The 21,295-nt window shown below is 39.6% G+C and overlaps 1 protein-coding gene across 1 annotated transcript in view; it reads left to right on the top strand.

Annotated features, from left to right (window-relative positions):
• The first annotated feature begins 6,780 nt into the window (after positions 1-6,780).
• The window catches only part of ENTHD1 (ENTH domain containing 1), a 93,399-nt gene continuing 78,884 nt past the window's right edge, over positions 6,781-21,295 (top strand). The window contains exons 1-2 of the mRNA XM_006071283.3: positions 6,781-6,914; positions 11,472-11,975. Of these exons, the coding sequence (XP_006071345.3) occupies positions 11,627-11,975 (349 nt within the window). The 5' untranslated portion in view covers positions 6,781-6,914; positions 11,472-11,626. The remainder of the gene's footprint in view (positions 6,915-11,471; positions 11,976-21,295) is intronic.

The following is a 21,295-nucleotide window of genomic DNA, read 5'->3' on the forward strand; positions in this document are numbered from 1 at the left end:
TTCTTGCTGCCGGAGTTGAACTAAAATGCAGGAGGTTCACTGAAACACTTTTGCTTCTTTATGCTTGGTTTCAGTTTTAACAAGTTTGCCCCGAACGATTATGTTCACATAAGAAAATTTTTAATCCTAGAGATGGTCCATTGGCAAGTTACTGCTGGTCTTAAGGAAAATGCACTTTCTCCAAGAAGGTACAAGCATCTGGAAGAACATTAGGACTTTTGGGGGGAACTTATTTAACAGCATCCTGGATCACTCACATCATTCAAATCTCAGGGGAAAAAAAAGCTTTTTTAGTGTATTCAGCCCATAATATTACCCTTAGCCCCTAATACTACCCCTAACAAAAGAAAGAAGAAAAACTCAAAACCAAGATGAATTCCAACCCCAGCTTTGCCATAACTAAGTGCGAGCTGGGGCTGGTTACTTAGATTTGGGGAATTTAATTTTTTCTTTAATAGGCTGGACTAAAATATTTCTGGGATTTGAAGACTTTTTTCATTGGCCTAACATTTTTGTCACCTTCAACTTCCTTAGTTCTTACCTTCAGATTTGTAGCTCATGCGCCTCTTTAAGCTCCTTCCTCCCAGACCAAGTGTAACTTGCTAAGGCCTCTTCCTCTGTCTCTGTTTTTGCTAGAAAATGGATTGCCAACATTGCATCTTTTGCACAAAATTAGACACATTGCGACTTGCTAAGTGGCACTGTTCAGAATTGGGGGACCAGACCCAAGATAAAGATGGAAATGTTGGCTGACAAGATGTTCCAGCATTAATCAGATAAGACAACTTGGGGATCTCGAATTTAAACTTATTCCACATTGTGGAATGGTATCCTTTTCTCTTTGCCCCTTTATACCTAAACCTTGCTCAAGATTTGTTTTTTGGGGGGAGGGGGTGGAAATGTTGGTTATGATCACTCAACAATTTTCTTGAAATAGAGAAGAAGAATCTGAGTACGTGATTATAGTAGGGGCTCAGCAAACGATTGGTCAGATGACTTAAAGGAAGTAATTTGTTCCTCTTAAATCTGTAATAGAGGGCTTTCTCTTTATTCATGCAAGTCTGTCAAAGATTCTTGAATCCAAGTTGCATCTGAATAGGGTCCCCACTACTTCCACATGTTATAAAGACAGAAGTTTCAAGGTAATAACGTGTGCCCAATTTTAAAACAATCACATCTCCACATGGGCCTCAGGGTTCTTCAGTCTCCAGGGTCTAAGGGTCTTCTTGGTGGGATCATCATTATGCCTGATGACCTCATCCTTGGTTCTCAAACAGTGGAATTCTCTGGCCACAACTCTTGTCCCAAGCCAGTGATTTTGAACTGGGGAGAAAGCAGACTGTTGACTAGCGCTGTACAGGAAGCACCATAGTGTTCTCAGCACTCGCCCTCACGATGTAGCTGCTTCTCCTCCGGACACCACCCCCAGGACACAGAACACAACCCCTTCTCATCCAAGAATGGGGCAGAATGCAGAACAGAAAAGTCTCACAGAGAAGTTCTTTCAGTAGTAAGTAATGATCAGCAGACATGGTACAGAGCATATAGGGCAGGAAGCAAGGCTCCTTTAGTGGTTAATTTCCTAGCAGTTCTGTAATTGAACTAGTGTAAAGGCAGAACCTAAGAATAAAAACTCTCATGTGAGACTGTCAGTAACCTGGTCCTCACCATCAAGGGACACTCAGAATAGTGTGTCCCAATCAGCAAATTTGGGAGAATTAAGGAATATATGAAATCTGAATTTATCCATCATGGAGAAAATTTTGTTTGAAACCATACTTATTTAAAAATTTTCAACAGTTCCTTGTGAGAGGTTGTTGTTGGCATCAGAACTTCTTACGTAAAATTACGCTAACTTTAACTTCATGGTTCAACGTGTACTCTTCATCCAATAGCATGGGTTCAGACGTTCTCTTTTTATTCATTCAATAGACAACGTTTGTGCACCTACTCCTTGTTAGGTCTGTTGCAGGTGCTGGGATGTATCAGAGAACAAAACATAGTCCTTGCTCTCCTGGATCATACATTCTGGTAGAGGAAGAAATAATACGATGGTGGTACTGCCAAAGAGGATTATATATATATATATATATATATATATATATATATATATTATGGGGCAAGAGTCACAGACTGTGTGGCTGAAGTGGGGTTGGGATTTAATTAGGAGATCAAAAGACATCTGAGCACTGTCCAAAACAAAGTGAGAGATCTGGCCTGGTGGCTTTTGAGGGGAAATAGCTTTTTCAGGTATCTGGACTAGCAGGAGCAAAGCCTGAAGGTGGATGCAGTGAGTGAGGTGGAGAAGAGTAGAGATGGAGGTCAGAGCAGGAGTAGGGACCAGAATACATAGGACCTCAATGGCCATGGCAAGGTCTTTGGATTTTATTCTTGAGATGGGAGTCAGTGGAAGATTTTGAACTGGGGCGTGATATGCTCTGTGAAAGTCACTCAGTCGTGTCTGACTCTTTGCAACCCCAAGACTATACAGTCCATGGAATTCTTCAGGCCAGAATACTGGAGTAGGTAGCCGTTCCCTTCTCCAGGGGCTCTTCCCAACCCAGGGATCGAACCCAGGTCTCCCACATTGCAGGTGGATTCTTTATAGCTGAGCCACCAGGGACTGTGTTTTAAGTTTTTCAAGGCTCACTCTGATCACTGTATTGAGATTAGATTGTAAGAAAGCAGGATAAAAAGCAGGGCGAGCAGGTAAGAGGCTGCTGCCATGATCCTGGCAAGACATGATGGTGACTTAGGACTGATGGTGGGAAGTGTTGAGTTCCTAATATACAGGGTAACCAAAAAGTCTGGAATCATAAACAGAATTATTTTATTGTGTATTAGAACACGGCATAGATAAACCATTTATTACCTACGGAGCACACATAACCCAGAATCAGTAACCACTCTGTGTCACAGGTGTGTACTCATGGATATCACAGGCTGTATGAGAGACAAAGAGAGGCGTCAGTGGTGACCCTAAGGTTCATGGCCTGAGAAACTAGAAGCAAGGATGTGTAATTCACTGAGACAGGAGAGACTGTGGCTGAGAAGGTCTAGAAGACCAGATGAGGAGTTTGCTTTTAGATGTATTAAATTTGAGATGTCTGTGAGACATGCCAGTGGGGGTGTCAAGGGAGTTAGGCACCTGAGTCTGGAGGTTGACACAGGTTAGGGGTGATGATGAAATCTTGACAGTTGTTGAGAAAGAGAAGGGTGTTGAAAACCACGAGACTGGATAAAACCATCCCGGAAATGAACACAGCAGAGAACTGACCCCTCCAAAGTTGAGAGGTCAGAGAAATGAGAGGATACCAGCCAAGGAGAGGAGAAGGAGAAGTAATGTCTTGGAAGCCAACTGAAGAAAGTTTTGTTCACTTTTATAAAACTCTGAGTTCAGAAAATAAATTAAAACCCACACCAAGTTATTCGGGCAAAATGATGTCTATGTTCTTGATGCTACAGTATTGCAACTAAATTATGGTGCCCCCAAATGGAGGAAAGCAGACATCTCTTTGCACATGTCACTTTCAGTTCAGTTCAGTTCGGTCGCTCAGTCGTGTCCGACTCTTTGCAACCCCATGAATCGCAGCACGCCAGGTCTCCCTGTCCATCACTAACTTCCAGATTCCACCCAAACCCATGTCCATTGAGTCAGTGATGCCATCCATCCATCTCATCCTCTGTCATCCCCTTCTCCTCCTGCCCTCAATCTTTCCCAGCATCAGGGTCTTTTCAAATGAGTCAGCTCTTTGCATCAGGCGGCCGAAGTATTGGAGTTTCAGCTTCAGCATCAGTCCTTCCAATGAACACCCAGGACTGGTCTCCTTTAGGATGGACTGGTTGGATCTCCTTGCAGTCCAAGGGACTCTCAAGAGTCTTCTCCAACACCACAGTTCAAAGGCATCAGTTCTTTGGCACTCAGCTTTCTTTATAGTCCAACTCTCACATCCATACATGATCACTGGAAAAACCATAGTCACTTTAGCAGAGTTAATTCCATAGCGGGTAGCATGTGAGCCTTTTGCCTGTCTGATCCACTCAGTGACTGCTACCAGCCTTTCCACCTACAATGGGACTGTTGTCTTTGAGTTTGTGCTATTCTCTTTTTTCCATCTGCCTATTCAATCACCACCTATGTATGTACTGAATATTCTCAAGTTCATGAGCCCTGCCCAGAACACTCTCCCTTTGTCCCAATTTTTTCTATTCAACTGTCTCTTGGGCATCTTCACCTGGTCACACCAGACACCTCACCTCACATTCAAAATGTCCAAAATAGAATTCATCACCCTTCCTGCCAAATCTGCTCCTCAGACTGGGTTCCTATCTTAGTGAAACTAGCAACCATCATTCACAGAGTCACCCCAAAAAGAAACTCGAGTGTCACTGTAGACTCCCAGATATATCTGGAGCCAAGTCCAATAGCTTCTATGCTATAATTTCATACACAAACGTGTGTCAAAGGAGAATGAGTGGAGTGGATTATGTGCCACACCAATGGCTTCTGCTTTGGTTATGACTTTTATCACTTTATGTTTTAAGATTTTTTTTATGTGAACCATTTTTAAAATCTTCATTGAGTTTGTTACAATATTGCTTCCATTTCTATGTTTAGGTTTTGGGGACTTGAGCTCCCCAGCCAGGCACTGAGCCTGCCCTCCCTGCATTAGAAGGTGAAGTCCTAACCGCTGGACTGCCGGGAAGGCACCTTCATCACTTTGGCTCAGATGGTAAAAGCGTCTGTCTACAAGGCAGGAGACCTGGGTTCGATCCCTGGGTCAGGAAGATTCCCTGGAGAAGGAAATGGCAACCCACTCTAGTACTCTTACCTGGAAAATCCCATGGATGGAGGAGCTTGGTGCAGGCTACTGTCCATGGGGTCACAAAGAGTTGGGCACGACTGAGCGACTTCACTTTCACTATAAAATTCTGTTCTTTTTCCAGTCCCTCTGTTCTGCTTCCAATCTAATTTTCTGAACACACTCAGAGATTCGTTCTGAAAGAAGAAAATGAATAGGTTTAAATTGAAAAAATTGACATCTCTGACCTTCTCAAAATACAAAAGTTAAACTCATGACTGAGAAGGTCAATGGAGCTCAACATTAAGAACAAAAGATTGATTATCCGCATAGGGGAAAGAGCATAGAAGTGTATACAGGAGATTTGGGTTCAAGTTCCAGTTAAATCCTTGCTAGCTGAATATTTCTGGACAATTCATATAACTTATTGGTTCCTGCAAACTCAGCTCAGTTTTAACTCCTCCAGAAAGCCTTTCCTAACCATGTTGTTTAGAAAAATTCCTTTTTTACTCTCAGATCAATCTATGTTTGCCTTTATCATAGTAATTTATCATAGTTACTGATTTATTCCTGTTTCCCTTATTGGACTGTAACCTTCTTGTATTCCCATGGCTCAGCATAGTGCCTGGCTCTAATGAAGAATGAATGCATGTTCCTCAAACTTAGCATTCTTACCTATAAAATGGGATAATATCACCTACATTTCAGACTTCCTTTAAAATTTACATAAGATATGTATATGAAAATCTTCATAAACTATAACTCAATGCAAAAAAAAAAAAAGCACTTTTGGTTTATTTATCACTACTTTATAAAGTCCAACACCTTATCATGGCCTTCAAGGTCCTGAACCACCCATTTCCAGACCATCTTTTCAATTTCCCTCTGCCTTCTGCTCTCATTACTCTATATTACAGCCAGATAAATTGGTTATAATGCACCAATTTCTTTCATATTTCCTATCATTTTATATTATACTTACCCATCTACATGCCAGTATCAACAATGTAGGCTGTTATTATAGTAATTACGATTGAAGCAGTAGGAACTAAAAGCAAAGGTAACTTTCATTTACTAAGCATTTTCCTATTCTCTACATGTGTTTTCGTCCATTCTAGTCAGTATTCCACACAGCCACCAGGGTTCTTTAAAACACAGGTTTGATTACATTTCCAGTGCCTAATGGATAAAACACACCTGGCAGTACAGACAAGGCGCTTCATGATCTGACTGTCCTCTGCCACTTCACCTCCCTCTGCTGTTTCACTAACAGTCTTTGTGACTTCCATGGTAGCTACAGAGCTTGCAGTTTTACCAGGATTATAGGCTCTCTCAGCTTTCAAGCCTTTACACATGGTGCGTCCTTTGCCTCTAATGGCTTCCTCTTGTCTATGCAGTGAACTCCTGTCATCCTTTAAGAATCAGTTCAGATATAAATGCTTCTCTGAAGGCTGCCCTCAACTACTCCTTGGTAGAATCAGATGGTCTCTCCTCTCTCATTATGCTATGCATACCTTGTCACAATCTTCTGTGATGGTGCCTGTCACCTCCACTAGCCTGTCAACTTAATCGAACTCGATCCTATCTGAGTCCTTGATGCTTTAGGTGCTCAGTGAAAGTCAGTTGACTATTCCAATGACTAGCCATCAGGGGTACCCAGGGCCCTCACTGGAAGCACTCAGTCATTTCCCATCACTTTTCATCTTTAGAGACTACTCCTAGAGATTATATTCTTTGTCCTTCAGATCACGTTTCCAGTCAGTTAAAATTAGACTAATAACACGGATTGTAAAATTTATTCCTTCATTGAAGGATTAGGCAGTGCCACAGCCCAACTGATCACAAAAGGAAGACATCTGCCTTCATACCGCTGGATAGCCACAAGCAGGGATTATTTTAACCCGAGGCGTCTCCCTTCCTCGAAGTCCTGGGAGCAGTGGGCATCAGCCGAAGGAAAGGCCGGAAGTGAAGGGCCGGAAGTGAGGAAGCGGAAGTCGGGGAGGGCGTGAGCTCTCCGGACTGGTTGGAGGAGGCGGATAAGCTTGCGGGGGGCCGGCCTGGTGTTTGGGAGGGAAAAGGCCCAGATGCCAGGTGGCTGGACATTCCCCTCAGGTAGTAGCCTCTCATTTGGGGGTGGGGGTGGGGATGGAGGGGACCTGGAGGGGTGCTCTCCGACTGCCCATTCCATGCGGGTCCCTACGCCTTGTCAGGGGAGGCGAGAAGGGGACAAGGCCCGCAGGTCTCCCTGAGGGAAGGTCACTGTTGTGTGACGGTGTTCCATCACTCCCTCCTTCTAGAAGCTTCTCCAATACCCAGTCCCACTACATTCCATGCTCTCTGAGGGCAGTCACTGGTCTGAGTTGTCTGTGTGACCCAGTGCCCGCCACACGGCCTGCATGGAACACAGTGGTCGTTCTGAAACCACTGTTGAACGAATTAAGTGATGCCAAGGAATGGACACAGGAAGCGGATTCTTCCTCTGGTCTTTACCTTCAGTTCTTTGTGGAGCATGTCATGTCTTTCCCACCACCCCTTATGTGGTGATTTTTTCCCCTTATGCTGCAGATGGGGAAACTGAGGCTCAAAGAAACCTTAATAGGAAATGGCAGACTAGGACCTCAAATCCATGCCTCTGGAGTCCTAATTAAAGTAATGAGCTGAGGTACTGAATGCCTAGGTGTGAACATGTTGTGAGCCTACAGCAAAGAGTAGCACTTACACAGCACTTCACTGATGGGACTTAGTGGTTAAGGATCCACCTGCAATGCAGGAGATTCAATCCCTGGGTGGGGAACATCCCCTGGAGAAGGAAATGGCAGCCCACTCCAGGATTATTGCCTGGGAAATCCCGTGGACAGAAGAAGTCTGGTGGGCTACAGTCCGTGGGGTCACAAAGAGTGGGACACGACTTAGTGGCTAAGCAACAACAGCATGCCATTTACACCAGAGGGTGGAAACTGTCTTGTGCTCCTGTTTCTCTGTTTCTTAGAAATGGAGCCTGTCACATGGTAAACTCTGGGAAATAATAGTTGAGTGATTTAGTGAACACACAGGCACTAGTTTCTCTGCCTCTTGCAGTGTGTGCTTTCCATCAAAACAGTAACACCTGCTAATGCCCTGGTGATCTCTGTAATCCTTCTTCCAAAACGATCTTGGCCAGAGTTTATTTTCTCCTGAGTTGATCTCATGTCTACGGGCAGAATCCGTATAAACACAAAAGCTGTTCTGTCTTCATAGCACTACCCTAAATGTGTCTTTCCAAAGATGCCTCTTGGTACTCAGCCTCTTAGATGCTGTTGTCGTTAGTGTCCTAAATCTTTGGATAAAGTCAGTGTAGCTCCTCAATCTCTTATTCTCAATTCTGATATCCAAGAAGTTTTGAAAACCACTTTTTCCCCCCCTAACTTATCTAGGTCCAAGATTTGAACTGAAACACCCATTTGTCTTTACTTATTACAAATATTTGCAAATTTTTATTGCAGTCATGTTGATGTGTTTAATTGTTCAGACCTCTTTACTTACCCCAGACCTTTCTGTGGATATCATGTAATATATAGTGTAGGCATGGCATTACTTTTCAAAAGTTTTTCACACACCCCCCCCCCCAATTAAGTTTGAAGTCCCTAACTTATCTGGCCTCAAAAGATTCAGATAAGAGACTGTGGACCTGTAGTTTAATGCCACTTGGCAACTTAAATAGTCTCCTGTTATTCAGGTAAAGTTGAGGGAGAAAACAGCCTTTGTCAAAGAGTTGAGTAAGTGGGTAAATGGAGTAAGAAAATTAAGAGATGTTTTATACCTCATTATTTATCTTGGAAGTGTTGAAGGGAGAAAGCTCCTTAACTAATTGATATTTTTGAATGTATGCAGCATGTTTTACATTTATTAATTCTTCCACAAAGCTATATAAAAATAAGTACTCAAGAAATACTTGTTGATTGATTTGAAAATGTTTGCTTTAAACTCTAAAGTTAAAACTAGATATTAACTCTAGTTTTAATTCTAGATTCATAAGCAAACATTAGAACTTTACTTGACGATTGCAAGGGTTGGATTATATTTTTAAATGTCATATTTATAACCCAAAGCTGTAGAATCAATTCATGTTTGTCCCAAAGCAAAATCAATCCACCACTTGGTCATTCATGCAACATATTTGAGTGCCTGCTAGGTACCTGTTTATGCAGTAGAATTTACTGATAAGATGATCATGGTTGCTGCTCTCAAGGAGTTTCTAATCTGGTGGTGGAGAAAGCCAAAGAGAAAATGACAAACACGTAAATATACATCCTGATAAGTGTCATGAAGGAAATAAACTGGGTCTGAAAAGAGCATGATGGGAGGACCTAAGTAGTAAGTGTGGTGGGTGAAGGCCTCTCAGAGGAGAAAACCCAAATTTACAACATGAAATATCTTACTTCCCTATATATTATAAGGACCTGGATAGCCAGGCAGCCAAAATTCAGGTGTGAGCACTTATCCTCTCGGGCACTACTTTTGTCTCATATCACTATATTTACAATCTCAAACTTTTGAAGGACTGGGTAAACTGAGCGTTTGCATATAGCCAGGTGTCTAAAACACATAATAAACCAACCTAATTTACAACGAACACAAATGAATTTCTTGTTAGCTTGAGAAGATTTCAGGATTTCAAGTAGTAGAATGGTGTGTTATGTATTCTTTGTTCATGTCACAATGTACTGTATGTTAGTAAATAATACTAATTCACTTATGTACTGTATGTTAGTAAATAATACTAATTCACTTAGCCAGACATTTTTCTTTAGTTTCTTGAATGGCTAAGAATATATTTAATTTTGATAAGTCCAGCACATCCCATTGTAAACTACTCTATTGGATGGAAGGCTATTATGTAGATAATTTTATGTGGCAGAAACTTTATCTAAGAAAGTATTTTTTTAATTTAAAAATGCAGGTTGAGAATAGAGGAAAACCTAGATATTACGATTTTGTCCCTCCAAAATATACATAGGTAGCTATTTGAAAAAGAAAAAAATTTTAACAACTGTATTCAATTCTAGCAAGTTATGATTCTAACAAGGCTTTTTTTTTTTTAATAGACTTGTAAGGAAACAGATCAATATTTTTTGCTCCAGCCAATGTCACAGTACATCGCTGCATTGAGTGAGCTTGGTAGAGGGCAAAAAAGGACAATAGAAAAAGAAAACCCTCATGATTGAAAATTTTAATAGCTGATTGAAACACATTATAAGTCGAGTTTTCACTGTAGGAGTGAGTCAGATAAAAATGTCTGTATTCAAAGTGCAAACAGAAGAGAAAATCAGAAAGTTGTAAAAATACACAATTTCTCTTTTTTTGTCTAGGGTTGATGATGGTCTCTTTAGGAGAAATCTTAATTAAACAGATACATTTTCTGTCTTGTTTATTTGAGAATGTGTTGCACTTTTACCAAACACAAAAATGATTACTTATTCCCTTCTCTTATTTTTTAAAAAAGAAGTGATAGTTTATTTAGGTTGCTTCTGAAAATTACGTCTTCCTTAAATACATACAGAGAAATTAATCAAGCCTGAGCTAAAAATCGAGAAGGTCAAGGAAGAGAAACAAAACTAAAAATAGCAAGCACATTTGTTATGGATTTTTAGCATTTTTCTTTAGTATGTATGCAGTTTCTCTAGTAAAATCTGATTATAGATTGTTGAGCACTCATTGGGTCTGGATGCTCATCAGGGAATATGTTTCTAAAACTGAGTAAAGAAAGTAATTTAACCTTTCCTTCGATGTACCAGCCTTACCAGGACTAAAATACTGGTTTAGGGCACCATGGGTTACATGTGGAGTCCACTGAGGACAATTTCTTAATAGTTGATGATCCTCCCTTCTTTTAGATTAACAAGAAAACAGACCATATTTAGATTTGATTCTAATGACTCGTAAGTTCTGAGAAGGATAGGACCAAAGGTCAGTTGATGATTGTAAGACTGAGTTTTCGCTTGATTAGTCTCAGGACATAGCATATTTATACATGACAACAGATCTTGAGATGTCACAGTGCAAGTTCCATTTTCTTGTCCACCATTAATTTGTCCACTGTCCTTGCAATGCTTTATAATAATTTTATTTCTAGCCAAAGAGGTTCAGGAATACTTTTTTTTTTTAATTTTTGACTGCGCTGGGTCTCCGTTGCTGCGCCTGGGCTTTCTCTGGTTTTGGTGAGCAGGGGCTATTCTCTCGTTGTGGCGCCTGCGCTTCTCATTGCGGTGGCTTCTCTGGTTGCGGAGCACGGGCTCTGGAGTGTGCAGTCTTCAGTAGCTGTGATACATGGGCTTACTTGCCTTGCAGAATGTGGAATCTTCACAGACCAAGGATCGAACCCATGTCCCCTGGCATTGGCAGGCAGATTCTTAACCACTGGACCGCCAGGGAAGTCCCAATGATACTTTCAATGGAAACTTTTAGGTCTCGAAAGACCACTTATGTTTCTTTAAATAACATAGGCTAATCCCTCGTGAGATATTTTCCCGTATTGACCCTAGGAACATTTATATGGTCCCCTCAGTTCTGGCTGATGTATGTGAGGCGCTGATTTGGAAACTACAGCTAGATTTTTCAGACTGAATTGCTCTTCTGGAGACTTATAAAAAATATTTAACTTACTTATTTTTTGTGTGTATTCCTTTGCAGAAAATTGATACCTTGTCAAGATGGAGATGAGTCATTTGTATCTGGGAGCAGTAGACTTGGGGACCAGCTGCCTCTCAAGGCTTCTGTAAACCAATGACACAAACACCTATTCTGTTGCTTTCATCCCCCGTCTCACCTTCAAATTTGTCTTACCTATGGCATTCAGGAGGCAAGTGAAAAACTTCATGAAAAATTACTCAGATGCTGAAATAAAAGTCAGGGAAGCAACTTCTAATGACCCTTGGGGTCCTTCCAGTTCTCTAATGTTAGATATCAGCGACCTGACTTTCAACACAATTTCTCTCTCTGAAATTATGAACATGCTATGGCAGAGACTCAACGACCATGGGAAGAACTGGCGCCATGTGTATAAATCCCTTACCCTAATGGATTATCTCATCAAGAATGGATCAAAGAAAGTTATTCAGCATTGCAGAGAGGGGTACCGTAACCTTCAAACGCTAAAAGATTTTCAACACATAGATGAAGCTGGAAAAGATCAAGGTACCAGATGAAGAAGTTTATACAGTGTGCTAGTAAAGAGTAAGAGTGTGGGAGGGGGTTACTTTAAAAGCAGAAGCTGGGGAAAAGTAGTTCTTAAATGTAGGAGCTACCTTTCCTCGGGGACAGTTTGGGTTTCCTGTTTAATCCTTTTTGTTGACTCTTGAGTGCCTTTGAAAACAATGTATATATATTTTTCAAAATGGTGTGTGAAACTAACACAGTTAGGTGCCTCATAAAAGGACACCTCGTAGACAATGAACATAAAAGAGAGATCATGTAGTATTCATCCTTCTCAGCCTGACTTATTTCACCTAGCATAATGCCCTCAAGGTCCATTCATGTTGTCACACAAGGAAAGATTTCATTCTTTCGGACCTCAAGGGCATTATGCAAAGTGAAATAAGTCAGACAGAGAAAGACAAATATTGTATGATTTCTCTTACATGTGGAGTTAAAAAAAAGAAAAGTTTATAGGTACAGAGAGCAGATTAGCAGTTGTCAGAGGCGGAGGGAGGGAAGAAAATGTGTGAACTATTTTTGTTTTAGTCTAAATAAATTGATTTAAAAAATAAAGTGGAAAAAAAAAACAAGTACACCAAAAAGTTAAAAAGTGGAACTTGAGTTCCTGCTTAATTTACATATGACAAAATAGCAATGAATAATTTTCCATGAGCAAGCTTCATGATTAAAGTCAAGGAACTATGTCCTTGGAGTAAATGTGTTATTTTAGGGAGCTAATCCAAACTATTACCCCTGGTACCATTTTATAAAGATACAGGATATCATATTAAGATCTCTTTCATGAGTTAAAAGCTCAGAGTATTTTTTTATCAGGTAGGGTTTTCTTTCAACCTGGGGTTGAATCCTGACTCTGCTGCTGCCTAACTGTATATACTAAGGTAATTTATTAGATTACCTCAGTTTAGCTCTCTGTGCATTGGGATAACAACAATGTCTGTCTCATAGGATGGTTGTGAGGAGTGTAAATATGTTTGCCTATTTCTCCGCAAAGGATATCAGCTCCATGAGGGCAGGGACTTTGTCTACCTTGCCCCTTGCTGGTTCTCAGCAGAAGAGGCACCATCAACATTTGTTAAGAGAGATAATAAATGGAAGAAAGAATATGCAAATTGTCCCAATTTTGTTTAAAAAATTATATTTATGTATGTGAAATTTATTATATAAGAGTTTAACAAGTGGTCCTGGTAGGACTAGAGATGATTTTTTTTTTAATTTTGCTATTGTGTTTTTTGTTTGTTTTGGCTGCTCTGCACGGCCTGCAGGATCTTAGTTCCCATACTAGGGATCAAACCTGCGCCTCCTGTAATGGAAGCTCGGAGTCTTAACCACTGGAGTGCCAGGGAAGTCCCTAGAGATGATTTTTATTTTGTTTTATATAAACTTGTATATTTTAAAACACAGTTTATAATTAGACCAAATAAAACTAACATGGCCATGTGAAAAAAAAGAGCAAAGTGAATAAACTAGGAGGCATGACAACTTAATATAATAATGTCACTGTAATTATAATTAGACTGGAATTTAGTCATAAGTGTGATAAACTCTTTCCAAAGACTATGGACTCTTCAGAAACTATGATGGGAGTAGTTTTATGAATACAGAAATTTAGGTCATGAAGTAATATTGTCGGGGGTGGAAGAGAAGTAGGGAAAGGCTGCATAGGGTATTGCACTGGGATGATTCAGTAGTGCCTGATATTGTTCTACAGTGGTAAAGAACCAGCACTTCCTCCCATCTAAAGTCAAATTATAGTTTGTTGAAGTGAATAGCCTTATGAATCATGAGAAGAGGATAAAATTCAGTGCAGTCTCTGTTAAGTATACCTTTTAAAAATAGAGTCTTTTTTAGAGCAGTTTTAGGGTTACAGAAAAATGATGCAGAAAGTAGAGTTCCCACACGCCCTTCCCCGCCCACACACGGTTTCTCCTGTTAACATGTCGCATTAGTGCTGCACATTTGTTACAATTAAACCAGTATTGATACAGTAATATTAACTAATAGTCCTTAGTTTACACAGTGTTCACACTTTGTGTTCTGCAGTTCTGTGGGTTTTGGAAAATGCATGATGTCATGGATCTGCCATTCCAGTATTGTGCAGAATAGTGGCACTGCCTTCAAAGTGCCCTGTGTTCCACCTGTCCATCCTCTCTCCCCTGCCTTGAGCCCTTGGCAGTCACTGATCTTTTTATTGTTTCTATACTTTTGTTTTTTCCAGATTGTCATATAGTTGGAATCATTCCATATGTAGCTTTTTCAGAATTTTTTTTCTCTTAGCAGTATGCTTTTAAGATTCTTCTATATCTTTTATAGCTTGAGAGCTGATTTTTTTTTTTTACTTTAAAAAACAGCTTTATTGAGACATAATTCATACACCATACAGTTCACCCATTTAGAGGTCACAGTCCTATGACTTTTGGTGTATAATTAATTTTTAAAATGGAGATAAAATAAATGTAACATAAAATTTGCCATTTTAAGTGTATGATTCAGTGGCATTCATTACATTCACACTGGGGCACAACCATCACCACTGTCTGTTTCCAGACTTTTTCATCACCCCAGACGGGAGCTCTGTAACCGTTCAGCAACAGTTTCCGTGCTAACCTCTAATCTGCTTCTTGTCTCTCTAATTTTGCTTATTCTGGGTGCCTCGTGAAGTGGAATCATGTAGTAGTTGTTTTTCTGTGTGCCTGGCTTATGTCACTTACCATGTCCGCCAAGTTCAGCCATATTAGAGGACGTAGCAGAACTTCATTCTTTTTATACTGAATCACATTAATCTGTAGGTACTTAACCACATTTTGTTTATCTGGTCATCTGTAAATGGCTCTTGGTTGTTTTCACCTTTTGGCTGTTGTGAATAATGCTACAGAGAACTCTAGTGTACAAGTTACCAGACTCCTGCTTTCAGTTTCTTTCTTTCAGAAAGTATACTTAGGAGTGGAATTGCCGGGTCATGTGGTAAGTCAATATTTAGCTTTTTGAGGAACCACTAAACCGTTTTTCTTAGCAGTGGCACCATTTTACATTCCCACCAGCAGTGTATTAATAGGAGGATTGCTGTTAACATCCTTGGTGATCCTGTTTTTGTTTTATCTTTTGTATTATAGCCATTCTACTGGATGTGAAGCAGTATTAATATCTTACTGTGGTTTTAATTTACAGTTTCCTGAAGACTAATGATGTTGAGCATCTTCTCATGTCTTTGTTGGGCCATTTATATGTCTTCTTTAGAGAAATGTCTATCCAAATTCTTTGCCTGTTAAAAAAATTTTTTTTTTATTTTTTTAAAGAGTTCTTTATATATTTTGGATATAAGACCTTTATCCAGATAGGTGATTTGCAGGTATCTTCTCCCATGCTATATAGGTTGTTTTCTTCCTTTCTTGATTAAATTTTGAAAAAGTCCATTTTATCTGTTTTTCCTTTGGTTGCTTATACTTTGTGTCATAAGTAAGAACGCATTGCCTAGTCTAAAGTCACAAAGATTTACACCTATGTTTTCTTATAAGAATTTTGTAGTTTTAGCTATTACATTTATCTTGGGTCCACTTTGAATTAATTTTTATATATGGTGGGAGGTAGAGATCCAAACTCATTCTTTTATACCCAGTTGTCCCACTACTATTTGCTGAAAAGAGAATTCTTTCCTCATTGAATTATACTGACATGCTAACAGAAATCAATCAACCATAGATATATGGGCTTTTTTCTGTACTCAATTCTGGTCCATTGATCTGTGCATCTATTCTTATGCCTGTGCCACACTATTTTGATTGTTGTAGCTTTGTAGTAAGTTTTGAAATAAAGGAATATGACTTTATTTCCGACTCCAACTTTGTTATTTTCTGGTATTGTTATGGCTGTTCTGGGTTCCTTGCATTTACATATTAAGTTTAGCATCAGCTTGTCAATTTCTTCAAAAAAGACATCTAGAATTTTGTTTGACATTACGTGGAGTCTGAAGATCAATTTCAGGAATATTGGCATATAAATAATATTATTTCCTCAAATTCATAAACATAAGAAATCATTCCTTTTATTTAGGTCTTCTTTCATTTCTTTCAAACATATTTTGTAGTATTCATTGTACAAGTTTTATTTCTTTTGTTAAAATTTATTTCTAATTTTTTTTTTTTGGTGCTACTATAAATGAAATGATGGGTACTTCCGTGGAGGTCCAGTGGTTAAGACCCCGCACTTGTACTGCAGTAAGCATGGGAACTAAGATCTTGCACAGACCAAAAAAAAAAACCCACAAACATTGTTTTCTTAATTTCATTTTCAGATTTTTCATTGCTAATGTGTAGAAATTCAGCTGGTCATCTGATTTTTGTATATTAATCTTGTATTTTATTACTCTGCTATAATATTTTCTGTAATAACTATTTGCTGTAATACTTTTGGGGCATTTTGGTCTTTTTTTATATAGATTGCTTTGAATTTCCTACATACAAGATTATGTCATCTGCAAATAGAGATGATTTTACTTCTTCCTTTCCACTCTGGATGCCTCTTATTTCTTTTTCTCTCTTAGTTGCTCTGTCTAAAACCTCCTGTACAATGATGAATAGAAATGGTGAGAACAGACATTCTTGTCTTGTTTCTGATCTTAAGAGCTTTCAGTCTTTCACCATTAAGCATGATGTTCCATCCATCATGTGCTCAGTTGTGTCTGACTCTTTTTCGATCCCATGGACTGTAGCCCACCAGGCTCCTCTGTCCATGGGATTTTCCAGGCAGAATACTGGAGGGGGTTGTCATTTCCTCCTCCAGGGGACCTTCCCAACCCAGGGATGGAAACTGAATCTCCTGCATTGTAGGCAGATTCTTTCGCACTGAGCCATTGGGGAAGCCTCGAGTATGATATTAGGGATGGGTTTTTCATAGATACTCTTTATAAGGTTGCTGGAGTTCTCTCCTGTTCCTAGTCTGTTGAAGGACTTTCTCAGGATAGGGTGTTGACTTTTGTCAGATGCCTTTTCTGCATTAGTTGATGTTATGTGTTTTTCCCTGTTTCCCTTGCATTTTTAGCAGAAATCCCACTTGGTCATGGTGAATGTCCTCTTTTTTTAAGTGCTTATTTTAGGTCTGGTTGAGGCTTGATGATAAAACTGGAGAATATCTTCTTGGGTTTTGAGCATGCTGTACTACTTAATCCAGAAATTACAAAGAAATTACAAATTATTAGGGTTAAATTTATTATTAAAATTAAATATTAATTAAAATTTTGCAAGCCCAAGAGTTAGGTTTATTTTTTTCTTTAAGGAGACGATTCAAAACTACAGACATTAACGCTTTCTTTTTTTTTAATTTTAAATTTATTTTTTAATTGAAGTATAATTGTTTTACAGAATTGTGTTAGTTTCTGCCAAATATCAACATGAATCAGCCATAGGTATACATATGTCCCCTCCCTCTTGAATCTCCCACCCATCTCTCTCCCCATCCCACCCCTCTAGGTTGTTAGAGCCCCGGTTTGAGTTCCCTGAGTCATACAGCAAATTCCCATTGGCTCTCTATTTTACATATGGTAATATGTTTCCATGTTCAGTTCAGTACAGTTCAGTCACTCAGTTGTGTCCTACTCTTTGTGACCCCATGGGCTGCAGCACATCAGGCTTCCCTGTCCATCACCGACTCCTGAATCTTGCTCAAACTCATGTCTATCGAGTCAGTGATGCCATCCACCCATCTCATTCTCTGACACTCCCTTCTCCTCCTGCTTGCAATCTTTCCCAGCATCAGGGTCTTTTCCAGTGAGTCAGTTCTTCAAATCAGATGGCCAAAGTATTGGAGCTTCAGCTTCAGCATCAGTCCTTCCAATGAATATTCAGGGTTGATTTCCTTTAGGACTGACTGGTTTGGTCTCCTTGCAGTCCAAGGGACTTTTAAAAGTCTTCTCCAACACCACAGTTCAAAATCATCAATTTTTCGATGCTCAGCTTTCTTATTAGTCCAGCTCTCACATCCATGTATGACTACTGAAAAGCCATAGCTGTTACTGTCTGCATACATCACACCCTCCTCCTTTCTTCTTTCCTACCCATAAGACTGTCTTCTATATCTGTGTCTGCAGTGAAAGTGAAAGTCCCTCAGTCATGTCCAGCTCTTTGTGACCCCATGGAATAGTCCATGGAGTTCTCCAGGCCAGAATACTGGAGTGAGTAGCCATTCTCTTCTCCAGGGGATCATCCAACCCAGGGATCAAACCTAGGTCTCCCATATTGCAGGTGGATTTTACCAGCTGAGCCACCAGGGAAGCCCAAGAATACTGGAGTGGGTAGCCTAAACCTTCTCCAGCGGATCTTCCCAACCCAGGAATCGAACTGGGGTCTCCTGTGTTGCAGGTGGATTCTTTACCAGCTGAGCTACCAGGGAAGCTCTGCTGCCCTGCAAATAATTTCATCAGTACCGTCTTTCTAGGTTCCATATATATGCGTTGTGTGTGTGCCAAGTTGCTTCAGTCGTGTCCAACTCTTTGCGACCCTGTAGAAAGGTTTCTCTGTCCATTGGATTATCCAGGCAAGAATGATGGAGTGGATTGCCATTCCCTTCTCCAGGGAATCTTCCCAACTCAGGGGTTGAACTCGAGTCTCTTGTGTCTCCTACATCGGCAGGCGGGTTCTTTACCACTAGCGCCACCTGGAGTATATGATATTGTTTTTCCCCAAGAGTTAGGTTTTAAAGGCATAATTTTTTGGATAATGGTGAATGGGGTATATTCATTTTTGTACTTCACAAAACGGCTATGTTATTACTGTATTTACCACTATGATAATATCTTTTTAAATGGAAAGAGAGGGTCAGCCATTGCTTTAAAGAGTTTATGAGCTATTTTGAGAGATAAAGTAGATAAGCATGCAATTATCAATATACAGAAAAATCTATTTATTCATTTATACCTTTTATATGTACAAAGTATCATATGTACGGTTATGTTTGAATACACTGTCTTTCAGATTACCTAACGTTTGAGTTTAGGAGTAAAGAAATACAACTGTGCTGTGTTGGACTTTATAAATACTCGCTTTGTTAGCATCAAGAAAGAAAAAAAAAAAAGGCAAGTTAGAACTGAATTTTCAGCAGAAGCATACTACAGTTGACCCTTGAACAACTGGGGGGTTAGGGCGCTGACACCGTCCCCCTCCAGTGAACAGCGGAAAATCTGCACATAACTTTATAACCTATTTTCAGTTTCACATTCTCAGGTTCACCCAGCAGTGGATTGTGTGGTATCATAGTACATATTTCTTGAAAAAAAAAAAAAATCTACATTTAAGTGAACGCATGCAGTTCAAACCCGTGTTGTTCAAGGGTCAACTGCATATTCATTTGTTGATTATGGAAGGCATATTAGTTATCGATTGATAACTGGTGCACACTACTAATTTAATAAATATTAATGAAAAACTATTGCATTGGGGAAAGTATTACTTATTTTATGTTTTATACACTTCTCTTTTTGTGTTTGTTCTCTAGTGAGTGTAACATATTAGAATAGTAGCTCTTGAGATAATTCATACATAAGTAAATATACATATATTTAGGGGGTGGATACATGTGTAAAACTTTGTGCTGTTGAAATAGTTCAAAATGACTGGTTCTCATGATAATGTCAGGACCGTTAATGTGTTCCCAATCTACCTTTCTACTTATTTCTTTAGTTTTCAATCTAGTGCATTGTATCACCAAGCAATCCTGATATATTATTTGCTTACACACCTCTACTTGTACTTAAAATGTTTCTTCTTCCCTGTAATATTCTTTCCTTGGTATCTGCTCTTTGAATTCCTATTTAGTCTTCAGATCCTAGCTCAGAAGCGTCTTCCTTTGTACCCCCCACCCCCAACTCTCTTCCTTTCTTCATTGGGCAGAAATAATTGCTACAGCAGTTTATGCATAATATCAGAGTGGTATTTTTATAGTGTATCTTATCTACTATGTATATCTGTTTTTATCTGAATTCTGAGGGTATATACTATATGTTAAATGATTAGTAAATTTTTATTGAATGGAAGTCATAAAAATAACAAGAGACTTGAAGAAAGGAATATGATCCTTAAAAAACTGCTTGGTACGAATGATTTTGTTCAATCAGAGAAGAAAAAAAGCGGAGTGAAATCTGTAGGGAGAAATTAATCAAGGAGAAATTGTAGTGACCCAAGTAATCTACAGCTGGATCATACCCTAGATACAGGTTATCAAGAAGAGACCAGAGAAAAGATAAAAGTAGAAGATATTATAGAAAAGAGTCTTTTTTTTTTCCTCCATGGTCTTTATACTTGCTGTTCCCTTTGCCTGGAGTCCTCAGATATCTGTAGTGCTTTCTGCATCCTTCAGATCTCTGCTCAAAAAGTCATCTTATTAGTGCAGGCTTCTGTGTTGTGCTGTGCTGAGTCGCTCAGTCGTGTCTGACTCTTTGTGACCCCCATGGACTGTAGCCTGCCAGGCACCTCTGTCCACGGGGATTCTCCAGGCAAGAATACTGATGTGGGTTGCCATGCCCTCCTCCAGGGGATCTTCCTAACCCAGGGATCAAACCCAGGTCTCCTGCATTGTGGGCAGATTCTTTACTATTTGAGCCGCCAGGGAAGCCCAAGAATACTGGGGTGGGTAGCCTATCCTTTATCCAGGGGATCGTCACAACCGAGGAATCAAACCCGGGTCTCCTGCATTGCAGGTGGATTCTTTACCAGCTGAGCTACTAGGGGAGCCCATGCAGACTTCTAGATCTACCCTATTTACAAAAAAGCAGCCCTGCCCACTCTTTGCACTGATAAGTTTTGCACCTTCTGTTTTCTTTTTCTTCATGATATTTCTAGTCAGATGTTGGTATGTTTTATCTTATTATTTATGATATAGCTTCTTCTACTAGAAAGTAAGTTTCATAAGGACAGGAACATTCTGTGTCTGTTTTGTCCAGGCTTCATCTCCAACGTTACAACGGTGCCTATCACAAAGAACATGCTCAGTAATTAATAATAGTGATACTACTGGGGAAAAAAGTTGAGACAACAAGTCAGAAGAGGTGGGAAACGAGAGAAACTTATTTGCAAATAGTACGTTAACATTTTCAAATGATGTTCTCAGTATGGTTTTATTCAACCTCCAGACAGCTTTTCAGGTGAAGTAAATTTAAAGCAATGAATCAAATTGTTTATCTCAAAATAAATACATGACTTTTAAAATCTGTGCCTCAAGATTTGATGAACTCTTAGAAAGCGTTTTCTGCCTCTTGCTGGTTGTGGAAGCATTTTCCCTGCAAAAAGTTTTGAGATGCTTGAAGAAGTGTCAGT

Source organism: Bubalus bubalis, chromosome 4, assembly GCF_019923935.1.
Source record: "Bubalus bubalis isolate 160015118507 breed Murrah chromosome 4, NDDB_SH_1, whole genome shotgun sequence".
In the NCBI taxonomy this organism is placed as follows: domain Eukaryota; kingdom Metazoa; phylum Chordata; class Mammalia; order Artiodactyla; family Bovidae; genus Bubalus; species Bubalus bubalis.